This window comes from Carcharodon carcharias, chromosome 7 (assembly GCF_017639515.1).
Source record: "Carcharodon carcharias isolate sCarCar2 chromosome 7, sCarCar2.pri, whole genome shotgun sequence".
Taxonomy (NCBI): domain Eukaryota; kingdom Metazoa; phylum Chordata; class Chondrichthyes; order Lamniformes; family Lamnidae; genus Carcharodon; species Carcharodon carcharias.
The window spans coordinates 170,913,819-170,932,792 of NC_054473.1; the positions used below are offsets into that span (position 1 = coordinate 170,913,819).

Here is an 18,974-nt window from a genome sequence, read left to right on the forward strand (position 1 = left end):
AATGCCAACATGCCCATGAAGGAGTAAGTGCACTGATGTCTGTTGCAATGAAAATGCAACCTGATGTCCTTTAGAGGAGACAATTTGCTGTCCTTACCTGGTCTGGCACGTATGTGATTCCAGACCCAGTGCAATGTAAATGACTGACTGATAACTGCCTTCTGAAATAGCCAACATGCTACTCAGTTATATTCAAGAAGGCGGGCCACTGCCACCTTCTCAAGTGCAAGCTGGGCTGGGCAATAAATGTTGGCCTTGTCATTGACGACCGCAACATGTGAATGAATGAAGAAAATATTGTTCTGGTAAACAGGCATTTTTTTTTGACTGTTCACAGGTGATACAGTGATTCTCAATGGGAAAGATGGATTTCTCCAGAAAGTTGAAGAAAATTGAAAATATGAATGTATTTTTAAGTCAAAGTCAACCTTTTCTTCACGTGCATAATGCCGCAGTTTTAGATTAAGTATAAAAATACCACAGCTTTGATTTCAGTTGAAGATGTACCATAGTACATGTATCTATTTTATATATAAATATATAATATTTATTTACTACATATTTTTAAAAGCCCTGATTGCAACACTTAAAGGATGAAATTTCAGTTGATTATGTTTTCACAGAATCACAGAGTGCAGAAGAGGCCCTTCGGCCCATCAAGTCTGCACCAACATGTGAAACACCTGACCTACCTACCTAATCCCATTTACCAGCACTTGGCCCATAGCCTTGAATGTTATGATGTGCCAAGTGCTCACCTCACTGTTAACCACCCGGCCAACCTTTGTGTCATCTGCAAATTTACTAATCCTACCCACCACATAGTCATCTATGTCGTTTATATAAATGTCGAATAATAGCGGACCCAGCACAGATCCCTGTGGTACGCCACTGGACACTGGCTTCTAGTCACTAAAGCATCCTTCTGTCATTACCCTCTGTCTCCTACAACTAAGCCAATTTTAAATCCACCTTATCAAATTACCCTGTATCCCATGTGCATTTGCCTTCTTTATAAGTCTCCCATGTGGGACCTTGTCAAAAGCTTTGCTGAAATCCATATAAACTACATCAACTACACTACCCTCATCTACACACCTGGTCACCTCCTCAAAAAATTCAATCAACTTTGTTAGGCATGACCTCCCTCTGACAAAGCCATGCTGACCATCCCTGATCAAACCGTGCCTCTCCAAGTGGAGATAGATTCTCTCCTTCAGAATTTTCTCCAATATTTTCCCTACCACTGACATGAGACTCACTGGCCTGTAGTTCCCTGGCTTATCTCTGACTTGATTGTTTTACTGTATTATGATGTGTCCCTATTCTGCTAACATTCAGTGTCGAGTTAGTTTAAACTCCTCTCAAGAGCACTAGCAAACCCGCCCGCAAGGATGTTAGTCCCGTTCTGGTTCAGATGTAGACCGTCCCGCTTGTACAGGTCCCAGTGACCCAAGAATCTGAAACCCTCCCTCCACCAACTCTTAAGCCATGTATTCATTTGTGCTATTCTTCTATTTCTGAGCTCGCTAGCACATGGCACTGGGAGTAATCCACAGATTATAACCCGAGAGGTCTTGCTTTTTAGTCTACTGCCTAACTCCCTGAATTCTTGATGCAAGACCTCATCCCTCTTTCTACCTATGTCATTGATACCAACATGAACCATGACCTCTGCCTTATCATCCTCCCCCTTCAGGATGCCCTGCAGCTATTCAGTGACACCCTGGACCCTGGCACCAGGGAAGCAACTCACCATCCTGGAGTCACATTGACAGCCACAGAAGCGCCTATCTGTTCCCCTAACTATAGAATCCCCTACTACTATTGCTCTTCCCCTCTTCCTCCCCTCCTGTACAGACAGGCCGCTTGTGGTGCCAGAATCTTGGCTCTGTCTGCACTCCCTCGAGGAACCAGGGCCCTCATCAGCCTCCAAAATGGAATAGCGATTTGTGAGCGGGACCCCAGGGGACTCCTGAACTACCTGCCTGTTTCTCTAGGACTGCCTGGTTCCCTTCCTTCCTCAAGACCCTTCAGCTGCGGTGTGACCACCTCTCTAAACGTGCTATCCACGATGTTCTCAGACTCACGGATGCTCCACAGTGTCCCCAGCTGCCATTCCAGCTCTGAAACCCAAGCTTCCAGGAGCTGCAGCTGGACATGCTGGTCCCAGGCACTGGAAATATTCCCGGCTTCCCACATGGAGCACGAGGAGCACACCACGGCTTTGAGCTCTCCTGCCATGACTTATCCCTTTAAATTAAACCTTTTAAATCAATTACTCTAGGGCCCTTCTTTCCTGATCCCCATTACTACAGATTATACAAACAAAAACCACAAAAAGACCTCAAACTATAAGTGATAAAAGTAGTAAATACTTACCCGACCTTACCCACTACTTACCTGTCTTTCCTTTCCCTTATAGCCTCTACTGCTGCAGCAAGGCAAAACCACTCTATGAAGATTTAAGAAGTTGGAAAGCAAAGAAAAAATGCAAAGAGCACCTCTTCCACTCTGCACCAAATTACCACTATGCACCAAATTGCCAATACCCACACTCACTCTGGCTGTGTTTCACTCGGGATGAGGTCTTTCCCCTGTTTGTGTGCAAGCACGAATCCTGTAAGCCTGAAGCCTGCAGCGACTCATTTTTGCAATTTTGTATTTTTGCACTTCTCTTTTGATTTTTGAAGCAAAGGATATGGAGAGAAAGCAGGAGCAGAATAATGAGCTGGATGATCAGCTATTATCATGGTCAGTGGCTTGAAGGGCCGAATGGCTTTTGATTTTTTTTTTAAGTGAACCTTTATTGAATCTTACTTTGTAGTCATTGATTTAAACCTAGGTGTGATTGTGCTTTGATTAGTTAATCAATAGCAATCAGTAGTGATATTATTAACTGCAGACTGTTTTCTCCAGACCTTGTTTTTCCATAATATCCATTCAAGCTAGTATTTATTCTACATCTTTGTATTCCCTTTTCAAGCTAGATTACTATAAAAAAGTTATTTTTTGTTTATCAGAAGTGCTATTTCTTACTGCATTCAATGACCCTTGAACTATAAGCCAGGAAAATGAATAACCTTACACATGACGTGGTGAACTATGGTGTGGAATCAGGAGATGGGGAAGAATTTTCCCCCCTTCGGGTGGGGGGGGGGGTGGGGGGGGGGGCAGTGGAATGCAGGAGCGGGCGGGAACAGTCACGCCTCCAATCGGCGCCCCCAATCGGGGGCACGCCACCATTTTAAGTGGGTGGGCCAATTAAGGCCTGCCCAGCGTGACGTCCACCAGGAACACTATGCGCTCCCTGTGTGGGTGTGGGTGTGGGTGCGGTGCGGGGCGGGGGGGGCAGGGGCGGGGGTGCGGGATTCCTTCAGCCGAGAGGTTAAGTGCTGCCTCAGGGAGATCAGCTCCAAATTTAAAAGTGGTAAAGGAACAAAAACAAAATTTCCCTGACGTGTCCCGTCATGTGACACTGTCAGGTGAGTTGGGACATGTCTATCACTTTAAATCAAACATTTATTAAATTTTTTAAAACCCTCATGAAAATTCATCCCGCCTGTGGATGAGGTTTCATGCTTTTTCTGAAGCCCGCCAGGGCTCCCAGCCTGCCCGTCAGCCTTAAGGTTGGACGGGTAGGTCCATTAATGAGGTTAATGCCTGTCAATGGTGTCAATTGGCTGTTGACAGGTCGGTGAGCGCACAGCTGATTCGGCGGCGTCCCCGCTGAACTGAAAATTCAAATGATGCGGGGTGACATCAGGAGTTCTGCCCGACCTCATCCCGCATCATTTTGTGTCGGCGAGAGCAGGCCCTGCCCCTCGTTCACTAAACAAAAGACCCTACCCATGGAGTTTGAATGATGGACCTGCAACCTGATTGATGGCAGATGGGGGACACAATCAAAAGATGCATAAACAGCTTGAATATTGCAACGTCTGCAAAGTCTTCCAGTGCGCGTGGGAGAAGAATTTGATAAGGACTCATGTTTACCAGACTCTTATTTTGAGAAAGCCTCAAAAGGCTGGAATGGAGTCAGAAATTTGGCTTAGGGACACTGCTTCCATCATTCACTGCTGCAGCCGGAGTGGAATAGTCAACCACTCTGGACTACAGGAGGAAGGGCTGGGAATGGAGTGACATGCCGTGTAAGGTTATTCAGTGACTTGGTGATGTATGAACCAAGGGGAATTTTACCATTTGGGGGAGCTATCATGAACAGACCAATTTGGGTAATATTGTATTATCTGGATTATAATATATAAGTAAAGTTGTCTTTCTTCCTTTCTTTTAATATATAAATTTCTTTCCCCTTTTAATAAAGTTTTGCTTCTTTTTATGTTATCAATTATAATTGTTATATCACTATTATTATAATCAGTGATATTCAATAAATTTAATGCATTACTTGGCATTGTCACTCATTCCTGTTTCGTCCAGAGTACAGCTTGGAACCTAAGTGAGAGTACATAAGGGACTGTTACCCCCTTAAAGTCCATCCACAATCACGGATATCTCCAAGATATTCCTTGAACCACCACTCCTGCCTCATCCTGCAATCAATGTCATGTGCTACTACATGTATGCTTCCAACCTGTCCAGCAGCTGCGACTCACCCTATCATTCTATCTCACAGCTCCATTTCTCTTTATCTTACATGATGGTTTAATCTTCCTTTCAGTTCTGAAGGATCGCAAGCTTCAACAACTCCTGAATGCCAATGCCCATTTGGATCCCTCTGCCACTTCACATTCCACTGACCTCCACTCTGGGTGACTTACTCTATGAAATAGGGACATTTTGACCAGGGTGGGTGTTGGTGACTATGAGAGCAGGGGCCTTTGCTGGTAAAGTTCATAGCCAACTATAATAATGTGAAAATCGGTGATCTAAAGTAGTTTGTAAAACTGTTATTACGTCATAATCTTATGTTGATTTCAGTCAAGCTCTACACACTACCCAGTGACAGAAGTCTCGGTGAAACCCCTCTGATCCAGCTTCCTGGCCCAGGGTAGCCACACATGCTTCTTGCTGCTTGTTGCCCCCTATAAAGATGGCGGCTGCACATGTTTGAACAGTGGGTCCAATCCAACAACACTTTGTGGTCAACAGCTGGAGTGTGGTGGTGCAAATAACTTGACCTGGGAAGAACCAATAAGGAACGCGTGACAATGAGCGAATTGTCGAAATGATCCTGCGAAAGTCAGGACAGATGGTCAATTTTGAGTCCCCACCTCTTCTTCCAATCTCACTGTATGCCCTGTTTTCACTACATCTCTGACCTTTCCCTCTTCCCCTAACAAGCTGTCCTCAGTAAAAACCTCAGCTTCATCCCCTTAAACTCCCACCTCAATTAACTTCAGTTTCCAATGTGACACTGAGCTCTTCTCCTGTCGCCTTTACATCCATGCCTACTTTGGTCAGGACCTCCTGGTCACACGGCAAAGCCTTTCTCCCATCTTCAGAATTCTCATTCTATCTGCATCCCACCTTCTGGCTTCTTACCCTCTCTAGACCTTTTTATTGAGAACTACATAACATAAAAACATAGAAAATAGGAGCAGGAGTAGGCCATTCGGCCCTTCGAGCCATTGACCATGATAATGGCTGATCATCCAACTCAATAGCCTGCTCCCGCTTTCTCCCCATAGCCTTTGATCCCTTTCACCCAAAGAGCTATATCTAACACCTTCTTGAAAACATACAATGTTTCGGCCTCAACTACTTTCTGTGGTAATGAATTCCACAGGCTCACCATTCTCTGGGTGAAGAAATTTCTGCTCATCTCAGTGCTAAGTGGTCTACCCTGTATCCTCAGACTGTGACCCCGGCTCTGGACTCCCCCACCATCGGGAACGTCCTTCCTGCATCTACCCTACCTAGTCCTGTTAGAATTTTATAGGTTTCTATGAGATCCCCCCTCATTCTTCTGAACTCCAGCGAATATAATCCTAACTGACTCAATCTCTCCTCATATGTCAGTCCTGCCATCCCAGGAATCAGTCTGGTAAACTCCCTCTATAGCAAGAACATCCTTCCTCAGATACGGAGACCAAAACTCCACACAATACTCCAGGTGTGGTCTCACCAAGACCCTGTTTAATTGCAGCAAGACATCCCTGCTCCTGTACTTGAATCCTCTGGCTATGAAGGCCAACATACCATTTGCCTTCCTTACCGCCTGCTGCACCTGCATGCTTACCTTCAGTGACTGGTGTACGAGGACACCCAGGTCTCATTGCACATTCCCTTCGCTCAATTTATAGCCATACTTTATAGTTATATTTATGTGGCACTGGCCATCTCAATTTCTCTGCTCACTTCACTCACTTTAAACTATTTTCCTCTGAACTTTCAGCATTATGTTTCTTGGGTGTAACTCTAACATTGTCATCAAACCTGCTGATGGGGTTTTGCAGCTATTGTTTGGTAGTACACCCTCTACCTATCAGTGGCTTAGTGCCAAGTCTTTGGCGCCTCCTACCTTCCTTTGGGCTATGCTGTCACCAATGGACATCAAGTCATAGCTTCCAAGATGCCACTAACTTCATCTCCTCTGGAGATCTTCCATGCAAGGCCTTCAAGCTGTTAAACTGCATATATTATGGGATTATTTTTAGTTTGGGAATTGTAACTTTTCAATATAGGATAGATGAGGGAACACTTGGCCTGGGGAGCTTATGAAACAGGCCTGAGGTAATTGCAGATCAAAGGGGAAGTGCTACTGTGTTCCTGGGATGGTGCCAGAGGTATTCACTTCAAGGATTAGAATGGCACCTCTTTGGATACCACCTGCAGAGATGATTTATCTCGGGAAATCTCAGAAAAGGCTTTGAGGTTACAGTGTACTATTTACGTAGTTTTCCCAGATCAAAGATGGTCTGAAAGCAACTTGTAAGCAAGGGAAGGATTTAAAAAATCTATACTTTTCAGGTCAAAGGACAGTTTAAAGTTAAAGGTAATTGGTTTACAGTTCTATCTGGGAACAGGCCTTGCGTGTCACGTTGTCATGGAGATGTGCTATGGGGTTAGGAAGGTTCTTTTCTTTTGCTATATTTATGCTATTTTCTCAGTTTGTAAGGCATGAGAACAGTCTGTGAGAAGCATTCTTTATCTGTCCAAAGCCAGGATTAGGACCAGAGAGACCATCAAGAACTAGGGGTATTCCTGATTTGGAATTACTTTGCAAGAATTGTAAGTGAAGCCCATGCTTGGAATGAAAAGTCCAAATTCATGAGGAATTAGAAGTGGTCAGATCAGCCGAGTGAATGTCTGTGGAATCCTCGCAGGGAGAAAGAGTCCCAGAAGTGTAAGTGCCCAACCGGGAAACTAAGGCGAATTGGATTGAATCTCTGGCAGCTGTGACACACCTTGGTTTGGTCCCAGGAGAATTGAATGCCCACTCTTGAAAAGAGGATTCTTGGTTGAAATTAAAAGTGGAACAGAAAAGTTCTGCTTGGAATTCTGATTTTAAATGTCTATAGTGTTCAGTTAATAATGGCTATTCTTCTTGTGTGTAATGCAGGAAATGTTTTTGTTTAAATGTAAAATCTTGTTGCACACCTGGGAATTCAAAATTCTTTTTCTAAGTTACTGGTCTCTAGCAAGATCATAACAAAATTAATTGTTCTCCCAATCTCACACAGCCCACTTGTACCTCCTTTTCAAGATCCAGACCACCCCAGTTAACCTATAGACTGATCTCTTCCTATCTTGCCTCTACTCATTCTCCCCTTATCAAGTCTCTTCTCACTTATATCCACTACTCTTCCAACATGTTCCGTCATTTTAACAATTTCCAGTTTCCTGGCCCTAACTACTTTTCCACCAAGGCTGTCCAATCCCTCTACACCCCTATCCTCTCCCTGGTTGGCTGTAGGGGTCTCCAGTTCTTCCTTGAACGGAAGCCGAACCAGTTCCCGTTCACCACTATCCTCCTCAGCTGTACTATTAGTAACGTTAAACAGTTTTAATTCAATTCACTTCGTGCAAATAACAGATTTTGTTACAGGAACTTGGATGGACCCCAATTTGCTTGCCCTTTTGTGGGTTAAGTGGAGGGTATCCTTCCCAGTCCTGTTTAGGCCCCCTTGCGTATTCTTGTACACTGATGACTGTATTGGTGCCATTTGCAGTTCTTTCCCTGAACCGGAAAATCTCATCAACTTTGCTCCCAATTCCCATCCTCCCTTCACCTTCTGATGGTTCATCTCCAACTCTTCCTTTCCATTCCTTGATTTCTCCATCTCCATTTCTGGGGGTAGGCTTTCAATCAATATTCTCTATAAGCCCAATGCCCCCCACTGTTCCCTCAACTACACTTCTTCACAACCTGCATTCTGTAAGAACTTTCATTCTCCCATTCCCTCCATCTCCACCATATCTGTCCATACCAGTGTTCCCAACCTGTTTTTCCTTTTTGTTCAAGCCCATCATGGTTGATGGTGTCCTCGACTGTGTCCTTTTGAACTCTCACACTTCTGCTCTCACCCCTCCCCTCCCCTCCCTCCCAGAACAATAGAGTTCCCCTTGTCCTCACCTTCCATACACCAGCCTCCAAAATGAATAGATTGTCCTCTCACATTCCTGCCACCTCCAGCATGATGTCCCAACCAAAAGCATCAGCCCCTCTCCTTCCCTTTCAGCATTATGAAGGGACTGACACCCGAATCTACTCCTCAATTAACTTCAATGCCCCCGTACCTTGCCACGGCACTTTCCTATGCTAGAACAGGGGATGCAAAACCTACCCTTTTATCTTCATCCTTCTCATCGACTAAGAGCTCAAATATTCCTTCCAGATGAACCAACAATTTACATGTACTTCTTTCAATTTAATATACTATATTCACTGCTCACGATGTGGCCTGCTATACGTTGGGAAGATCAAATGCAGATTGAGTAACTTGTGTGTGGAACATGCTCCCTTCATTCTGCAAGTGTGATCCCAAGTTTCTGGATACCTGACATTTTGATTTTCCACCCCATTCCCCTTTTAAGCTTTCTGCCCTCAGCCCCTGTACAATTCCAATGAAGTAAACATAAGATCAAGGAACGAAACCATATTTTTTGATGAGACACTTTACAGCCTTTGGACTCTACGCTGAGTTCAGCTGTGTCAGATCATAGCCTCAGAGCCCATATTTTTCTGAATGGCACTTGTTGATGGTGATTCAGATTTTTCCATTTACACTTTCCTCTGGCCTATCTTTGTTTCTTTAATTGTCCCACTTGCGTATCTTTTTTGCTTTGCAACATCATCCCTTTTGTGATTTAATCTCTATTGCTTTACACCCTATCACAGGCCTCTCCTTTTGCACTTTCACCCCTTCTTCCCTGTCCCTGCCTTTCAATTGCTTAAAACCTGCTACGTTTCTAACTTTCTCCAGCTCTGACGAAACATTAACGCTGTTTCTTTCTCTACACACGCTGCCTGAACTGCCCAGCATTTCCAGCATTATTTTATTTCGCTGTGACACTAGTGACTAGTTGATCAGAAATTTATTGTCTTTTTAAATCAATTGTCATGGTGGTTAAGTTGGAGAAAGATGATCTTGCAAGACTGCTTAAGGGCTACAATTTGTCACTCTAATGGAAAATACAAACATATGAATTAGAAGCAGGAGTAGACCACTCAGCCCCTTGAGCCTGCTCTGCCATTCAACCAGATTATGGTTGATCTGATTGTATACTTCCACCTACTGGCAATAACCTTTCACTCCCTTGTTTATCAAGAATCTATCTACCTCTGCCTTAAAACTATTCAAGGGCTCTACTTCCACTGCATTTTGAGGAACGGAGTTCCAAAGACTCACTACCCTCTGAGAGAAGAACATCTTCAACTTTGTCTTAAATGGGTGACCTCTTATTTTTAAACAGTGACCCCTAGTTCTAGATTCTCCCACAAGAGGAAATATACTCTCACATCTACCCTGTCGAGCCCCTCAGTGTGCCAATATGCTATGCACCTTTGAGGGAGTACTTTGTTATCTTTCTTCAGGAGAGGACAAGAAGATCGGAAAACACAAGAGCAGAAGAAATAATTGCACTCAATTCTTGCTTAACAACTGACTGCAAATATCAGCCCTACAGCTGACAAATACAACAACATTCTTAATAGGGTAGGCTTGACACAAAATGGCATACAAGTGTCAGCTTTATTTAGTTGAAACAAGTTCTTTTTTCATTTCATCAACAATATATGTACTGTAAGGTTTATGTACACCAAATCTCTCCTATTAACAGTGGCAACCATTTGCTATAAGCTTAATCAAATGGTTATGGACGTTATTATTAGAATGTGGGTCAGGTCAGAAGTGATGCTGTTGGGAGTTGGATCAGGTTGCAGATTTGCAAAATTTTTGTTTAGCGTATTGCCACAGAGGAAGATAATAAAACTTAGTGGAAATTGTTGACTTTCTGTAACTTTGCTTGCAGAAGAAGCTTCTTTACACAGAGCAGGGAGCCTATATAATTCACTGCCAGCATTACTGGTTGAGGCTGAAACTCCAACAATATTCAATATTGGATGGGAAAAGGAAGGAAAAGGGGTTTAAGGGATATGGGAACAGGTTGATTAAGTGTGATAATAACAGCTTGGCCATGTGCTGTAATTTCTGTGTATCTCTATTCATCTAAATGACCATGACCGATTTTGTTTTCATTCTTGGGATGTGAGTGTCAATGACAAAGCCAATATTTATTGCTCATCCATAATTATCCTTGAGCAGATAATGGTAAGTTGCCTTCTTGAACTGCTGCTGCCCATTTGGGGTAGGTACACCCACAGTGCTAGTGGGGTGGAGGAGGTGATAAGGCCCAGGATTTTGATGCAGTAATGGTGATCAAGGAAAGGCCGATCCAGTCAAGTGGATGGAGGAGAACTTGGGGTGTTGTGTAGTTTCCAAAAGAGCAATGCAGGCTACAAAATTGCAATCTACAAATTGAAAGCGAGGCTAAGGTATATTAATAAAATGTTCAGTTGAGGAACTGTTTTGTCATCTCATTTATTGTAAAAATTACACCTTGAGTTGTTCATTTAGGCTTTAAAGATGCAAAATGTTAGTAGTCTATGGTTAATGTAAAGTTTTACTCTTAAAAATCACACAATAGTCATGCCATTGTTTTTGAGTCCATATATAGCTAACAGATTATTGTTCTATTAACTTCATCATTCCAATAAAGTTACAGTATTTGCATAGCACACTAGCAATTATATGATTTATGCTTTATTTATTCTGGGTATGACATGTCAACTGTGATTATGTTCTATGACTCAAGATCAGTGATAAGTTAGTGGTATTACTAATTACATGCGTTGGCGGAAGTTAGGATAGATGGTTAGTTTGATGATAATGGACTGCACAGCAGATTGTGTTAAATAAAAATGTACCCAACATGATTATGCGGCAGGGGAAGTGTGATGTCATCCAATTTGCATCTAAGTAAGGCAAATTGGAGTATTTTCTTAATAGTGAAACACTAGAAATGGTGGAAGGCATTTGGGCATTCCAATGAACACAAATCGCAAAAAATGACTGCACTAGAATATTTAATCAAAAAAGCTAATGAAAGTTTGACCTTTACCTAGAGAAGGCTGGAATATAAAGGGATGGAAGTTGAACTTTAGTTGAATACGGCCTTGGTCAGACCTATCTAGAATGCCTTGTTCAGTTTTGGTCATATATAGGCACTGGCGTAGTTTCAGCAGGGCTTAAAATGGTTAAATGTGAGGTTAAGTTGCATAAATTTTGCTTATATTCCCATGACTTTATAAACTTGAGGCATATTTTAATTGATATGTTTATAATGATAAAGGGATTTGATAGAGTATATATGGAGAGATTATTTTCTCTGGTTGGGAATTTAGATCAAGGGTGCACATGCTTAAAACTAGAGCGAGGCCATTCAGGACTGAAAGCAGGAGGCACTTTAGCACTCAAAGCATAGTGGAAACCTGTACATCTCCCCAAATGAGCATGGATGCTTGATAATTACTTCTTGCAGCTCACTGCTACTGAGCTTGGCCTCAGCTGGGCTATTGGTCTGTGTAAATACAGGCTGCATATTTTCAATTAATTCCCGAAAGCCCTGGGCTAGGGTGTCCCTCAGGCTATCTATGAAATTAGTCACTACAGCCCCTCCAGAATTAATAGCTGCTCCTAAAACCTCTATGTTGATATCATGATCTGTTACAGTGCAGGGTGACGCTAATGCTATTATGTCTCTTGCATTGTAACGTAAATGTTGTTTGTGGACCCAACCAACATTTCTGCATATGAGAAGAGACTCCACTGCCTGGACAAGACATTGATACTCCTAAATGATAGATTATTTTAAAAATTGCCTCCCTGAGATCTGGTCCTTAGCATCCTTAGAGAGAAATGGCTGCTTCATCCTCATTCCCTCCCAGCTCAGTGAATGGCTCTGTTTTGTTCTTTCTGTTTCATTTGTGCTCCCATCCTGAGTGGGTATATCTGAGCTGGTGCTTAAGTACATCAGGCGCGATGACAGAACAGGTGAATCAGGTGGACGGAGGGTCTGTCTGGAGGTGCCAGTCTGATGGTCAGACACTTCTTTTTTTGCAAGGGTTCAACATTGGTGAGGGAAGCAAAGAGCATTCATTTTAGGGTGGTGAACTCTGACACGTGAAACAGAAAATGTGACTGAGCAATAGTAGGGGGTCTTTGCAGTTATTAGGCAACAAACACATTCTGTTCGCACTCCATCTCTTTCTCCTGAGCTTCCTCCTGCCACTTCCTGAGCAGTCTGATGCTCGCCGTCCCTCCGCCTATAGCTTCTTACGTGCAGGCTTCTCCATTGAGAAAAATGACTAAAATATCAACATACTACAGATTTAAATGACCAAGGGTTTCCACTTTGGACATAATTGGCAATTTGGGCTCAAATTGCACTCAATTGTGCATGCACGACCCGATCGGGTGTAAAATCGCACGAGGTGACGGTGGGCAAGCATCCCGACGTCGTCATGCACTCTGGCGATATTTTGCTCGGCAGGCAAGTGCAGAAGTTGGAAGTGTGCCCACTGACAACAAAATGGGCAATCATCCCACTAACAGCTCAACTGTCTCCGATTTTCCGTGGCCCATCCAACCTTAACGTTTGGCGGACGGTTGAATCGGCCAGGTGGCCTTTACATTTTTCATCAAACCTCATCCAAGGGCGGGATGGAATCTCCGTTATGAAATAAAATAGAAATAGATATCAGTGGACAGCATTTTTAGGAGGGGTACTTTCAGGTGCTTGATTGTGATCCATGGACATTTTTTTTTTACAGCTTTTACACCTTTTATTTGATTATTTGCAGGTCTGTGGCTCCCTGAGGTAGCTGTCTGCCTTCAGGGAGCTCTCTCACAGCGCTCACCCGCGCCCACAGTGATGTCATCGCCCACCCTCTTCCCCGCCCCCATCCCGGCAGCGCTGAGCTTTCCAGCGCGCGTTTCACACTGACTGGCCGTCAATTGGCCAGCCAGCGTGCAATCATGGCCAGGGGCTGATCGTGGTTGATGGTCTATTTCCCGGCTGCTCCTGGGCCCACCGATTGCACATGCCCGCCCGCCAAGGGTAAAATTCAGACCAATATTGCACTCGTTTTTTTTTTGTTTGATTCATTCGCATTTCGCAGAACGTAAAATCCTTCATGAACCAGCACAATCAGACAGCATTTCCGAATGTAACCTACAACAAGAATTGCATTAAAATATTCCTTAATATATTTAAGAATGTTAACACAGTGTAGTTTTATTAATACAACTGAAAATGGGTTTATCACAAACAATAAGCTTTTTAAATCAGTGTTGAGTCCATCACCTGTAAGTAACCAGATTGTAAATGATTGTAAACATAATAAAGAACCATTTACTCTTTTTTTATTGTTCATGGGATGGGTGCACCATTGATAAGGCTAACATTTATTGCCCATCCCTAATTGCCCTTGAGAAGGTAGTGGTGAGCTGCTTTCTTGCAGTTCATCTGGTGTAGGTACACCCACCCAGTTAGTAAGGGAGTTTCAGGATTTTGACCAAGCAACAGTGAAGGAACAGTGATATATTTCCAAGTCAGGATGGTGTGTGACTTGGAGGGGATCTTGCAGGTGGTGGTGTTCCCATGTATCTCCTGTCCTTGTCATTCTAGGTGATAGAGGTCAGACATTTGGAAGATGCCATCATAGGAGGCTTCGCAAGTTGCAACAGTGTATTTTTTTAGAGGGTACTCACTGCTGCTACTGTGCACTGGTAGTGGTGGGAATGAATGTTTGAGGTGGTGGATGGGTGTTGATCAACGAGGTTTGCTTTGTCCTGGATCACATTGAACTGCTTGTGGTTTTTTGGAGCACCATTCATCCAGTCAAGTGGAGAGTTTAAGATTATATTCCAAGTTTGAGCCTTGTAGGCGGCAGACAGGTTTGGTGGGTCAGGAGATGCCGCCACAGGATTCCCAGCCTCTGATCGGTTCTTATAGCCACAGTATTTACATAGCTGGCCCAGTTAAGTTTCTGGTCACTGGTAACCACCAGAACATTGAGGGTAGGGGATTTGGCCATAGTTATGCACCAGATGTCAAGGCGAGATGATTAGCTTCTCTCTAGTTGGAAATGATTATTGCCTGTTACTCTTGTAGTGTGAATGTTACTTGCCACTTATCAACTCAAGTCTGAATGTTGACCAGGTCTTGCTGCAGGCGGGCATGAACTTTTCAGTATCTGAGGAGTTGTGAATGGTGCTGAACACTGCCATCATCAGCAAATATTCTAGCTGTAACCTTATGATCAAGGGAAGATAATTGATGAAGCAGCTGAAGATGAACTTAAAGCACTACCCTGAGGAACTGAGAAACAATTGCAAGCGATGTCCTTGGGCTAAGCTGATTGGCTTCCAACAACAACAGCCATCTTCCTTTGTGCTCGGTATAACTCCAGTCAGCAGAGAGCTTTCCCCCTGATTCCCATGACCTTCAATTTTGCTAGGGCACCTTGATGTCACACTTGGTGCTGTAGCTAAGATCAAATGGATAGACAGAGGTCCTGCCCTGTCATTTTACTGAAGGTTTTGGAAATATTCAGCCTTAAAAGTTATCTGGAAAGGCAAAAATGAATTTGGGTCACACATAGAGAAGCATTTTATACTGGAATTGGTGAACTTGCAAGCAGGGCAGGTTGGACAACACCACCACCATGATCTTCTGTTGAAAAAATAGAGTGTTGCAAATGTTAATAAGATACCGTCACATAAGATTATTCATTTAAATGCTGGATCCGCAGGTTTTGCACTGCTCCAACTGAGTTGTGAACTGTTCTTTTACTACCCATAACTATGTTCACAAAACCATATATCAATTATCTCCTGAAGATTATCAATGGTCTCTTGTAGAGTTTGCAAGAGACCTCAACGCCAGGACAGTTTAACAATAAGTTAGTGTGTAACGAGTACAACCATTTGTAACAAACTTACATCAGCAGCCAGAGATGTTTCTAGAGCAAGAAAAACGTTTGCTTGTTGCATTATGCCCCTGCATCTGTAAACACATTGTTGTAATGATCAACGTTTCATTCGGTTAGAGAAGAAATTTACTGACTTGCTTCACAGAAACTAAATTCAGGAGCTCAACTATACAATTCTATATAATTCTAAATTGGTGCTTTAGTAGACAATGGCCATAGAAGGAAGCACCCTAACTGAAGGGTGCAGTTCCAAAGATAGCAGCCATTAATATGCTTAACGCTCAAAACATGACATGTACATAAAAAGAACTTAGGAACACAGAAACGTAAGAACAGGAGCGAGCCACTTAGTCCCTCGAGCCTGTTTCTCCATTCAATGAAATCAAGCGTGGTCTCCAATCAAACCCCACATACCCGCAATTGCCCCATATCTATCTTTGGCTAACAAAAATCTATCATTCTCAGTTTTAATATTAACAATCTAGCATCAACTGCCATTTGTGGAAGGGAAATCCAACCTTTTACTAAATTTATTTTTCCTAATTTCACTCCCACGAGGTCTGGTTGTAAGTTTTAGACTCGGCCTCAAGTCGTACCCTCTCCAACCAGCAGAAATGTCTCCATAAAACACATTGGGCTGAATTTTGCCATCGCTGACGTGTAAAATGACGCAGGATGACATGGGGCAGAACCCCAGACGTCACCGCATCCCTTTTAAATTTTCAGGAAGACGGGGATGCAGCAAAATCAGCTGCAGGCCCGCCGACCTGTCAATGGCCAATTGAGGCCATTAACAGCATCAATGATACAATTAAAGGCCCTGCCCGTCCAACCTTAAGGTCAGCGGGCAGGCCAGAAACCCCGGTGGCAAAAAGAGAAAACATGAAACCTCATCCACAGGTGGGATGAGGTTTCATGTAGGGATTTAAAAAGTTGAATAAAATTTTAATGAAATTTATTAACATGTCCCATCTCGTGTAACATTGTCACACGAGGGGGACATGCTGAGGATTTTTTTTTTCTATTTTTAACGTTTATACAACTGTCAGCGATCTCCCTGAGGCAGCACTCTCGCTTTTGGGGAATCGCCCACACAGGAAGTGCATAGCGCTTCCCGCTGGATGTCATGCTAGGCGGGCCTTAATTGGTCCACCCACGTAAAATGGTGGCGGGGCCCGCTTCTCCGACAGGGATCGGCTCCCCGCCCGCCGGAGATCGGGTCGGACCCACCTGCCCGTTAGGCAGAAAATTCTGCCCAGGCCGGAAATTTCCCGTTGGCGATTTGGGGGCGGGGCCCGCTCGCCGAGGGGAAGATGACACTGGGTGACATCAGGAGGAACCCCCGACATCATCCTGGCCCCTTTAAATATTCAGGAAGGCGGGCGGACAGTGAAATCAGCTGTCCCCCTGCCAACCTGTCAGTGGCCAATTGAGGCCATTGACAGGCTCATTAACCTTATTAAACACCCTGCCCTTACAAGCTTAAGGCTGGTGGGCAGACCAGGAGCCCCAGCGGGCTGCAGATTATTCATGAAACTTCATCCACTGGCGGGATGAACTTTCATGTCCGTTTTTTAAAAATATGATAAATTTTTATGTGTTTATTATCAACATGTCCCATCTCGTGTGACATTGTCACATGAGGGGGACATGTTAATAATTGCAATATTTATCTATTTTTAGAGTTTATTTACCTGTCACGAATCTCCCTGAGACAGGACTTTGCCTCAGGGAGCAGTGCGCTCTTTCGCACTTTGACAGAGGGGGAATCCCTCCCCACCCCCCCCACCCCCCGCCCCCCACCCTGCACAGGAGGTGCTTAGCGCTTCCTATCGGGCAGGCCGCTGGGTGGGCCTTAATTGGCCCGCCCACTCAAAATGGCGGCAGGCCCCGTTTCATTGGCGGCGGAGTTCAGCTGCCCGCCCGCCCATCGAGCTAAGAATTCTGCCCATGGATTTATGACGGTGTAGTTCATTTTCTTTCGAAAGCATTTTATGCCAAAGGAATCAGTGCTGTTTCACACGTTATATTAAGGCCAGAATCTTCGGGTCAGTGTGCGGGGGAGTAAAATGACGGGCGTCATTCCGATTTTCAGTTCGGCAGGCGCGCACCTGAGTTGGCTGCGCACCTGCCGTACTGTCAAAGGCCTGTTAAGGCTATTTAAATATTAGTTTAAATAATTAACTGAGCTACCTGTCTAACCCAGGCGGCCTTCGCATTTTTCATGAAACCCCATCCACAGGCGGGATGAGGTTTCACAAAGTGTTTATAAATTGAATAAAAGTTTTTATTAACGATCATTGACATGTCCCAGCTCATGTGACACTGTCACATGGGGGGGGGTGGGGTGGGGGGAATGTCTATTTTTTTTCTTTATTTAAATTATTAATAATGAAACTGATCTCCCTGAGGCAGCTCTGTGCCTGAGGGAGATTTCTGCGCTCTGTCGCGCACATGCACATGAGCGCAGGCCCCGACTCAGCCTCCTCCCCCCCCCTCCCCACCACCCGCACAGAGAGTGCTCAGGGCCTTAATTGGCCCACCCACGTAAAATGGCGGGCGGCAGTCGGCTGTGCTCCCACCCAAGCCCACTCCTGCTCAGCACTCCCTATGGGGAGAAAATTCTCCCCTGAACGTCTATAATTCCTTAACAACCAGAACACCTTTAGTCTAACGCTAATGTTCTGTAAGTTTTAAACCTAAACCAGGAGCATGAATTAAACTGTACCACAAAAAGGTAATTTAAATATGATTTTACACCACAAAATTTTTGAGACTCCTTAAAATCCTGAAACTAGTGCCACAGTGAGCAGTTAAAGAATTAAGATTTCATTAGACTGAAAACTAAGTAGGCTGGATTTTGAGGCCAATGGCAAAGCAATGGCTCTCGGTGCTGACCCCATAGAAAGTAGTCCACAACAATCTAATGATCAGTGTGAGAGACGTTTCCCCTTTCCTGATGTCAGTTTGAATCTGGTGCTTATTTCCAGCATCCCCATTTTGAGGAGGTGGAGACATTGAAATAGTAACCCAGAGGGCCAGGCTAACACTCTGGGGAGAGGAGTTGAAATCCCACCACGGCAGCTAGTGGAATTTAAAATAAATTAATACATCTGGTATATACAGCTAGTTTTAGCAATGGTGACCATGGCAGCCATCCCTGTCATAAAAACCCACCTGGCTCACTAATGTCCTTTAGGGAAGGAAATTTGCCATCCTTAGCTGGTCTGGTCTACACGTGACTCCAGATCCAGAGCAACGTGGTTGACTCTGAACTGCCCCTCTGAAATGGCCTAGCAAGCCACTCTGTTCAATGGCAATTAGGGATGGGCACAAATGCTTCCCTTGCCAGTGATGCCAGCATCTCATGAAAGAATAAAAAAAAAATCCTGGAGCAGTGATGTCATCGAGTAGGGTAAGCAGTCAATCACATTAGTGCATTCTCACAGACAGCAAACCAGAAAGTATAAACCACTGAATCCCTTCACTTTTCATTTTTAAATTTTGCAGA

The 18,974-nt window shown here is 43.9% G+C and overlaps 1 protein-coding gene across 3 annotated transcripts in view; it reads left to right on the forward strand.

The window, feature by feature from the left end:
- The window catches only part of LOC121279790 (putative phosphoenolpyruvate synthase), a 181,143-nt gene extending 178,000 nt beyond the window's left edge, over nucleotides 1-3,143 (forward strand). For 2 of the 3 annotated variants that reach the window (XM_041191144.1, XM_041191145.1), the window contains 2 exons: nucleotides 338-406; nucleotides 2,426-3,143. In XM_041191144.1, coding sequence (XP_041047078.1) covers nucleotides 338-396 — 59 coding nt within the window. In that variant the 3' untranslated portion in view covers nucleotides 397-406; nucleotides 2,426-3,143. Of the gene's footprint in view, nucleotides 1-337; nucleotides 467-2,425 lie in introns of all 3 variants that reach the window. The other variant, XR_005943497.1, reaches the window with a different exon arrangement.
- The last annotated feature ends 15,831 nt before the right edge of the window (nucleotides 3,144-18,974 follow it).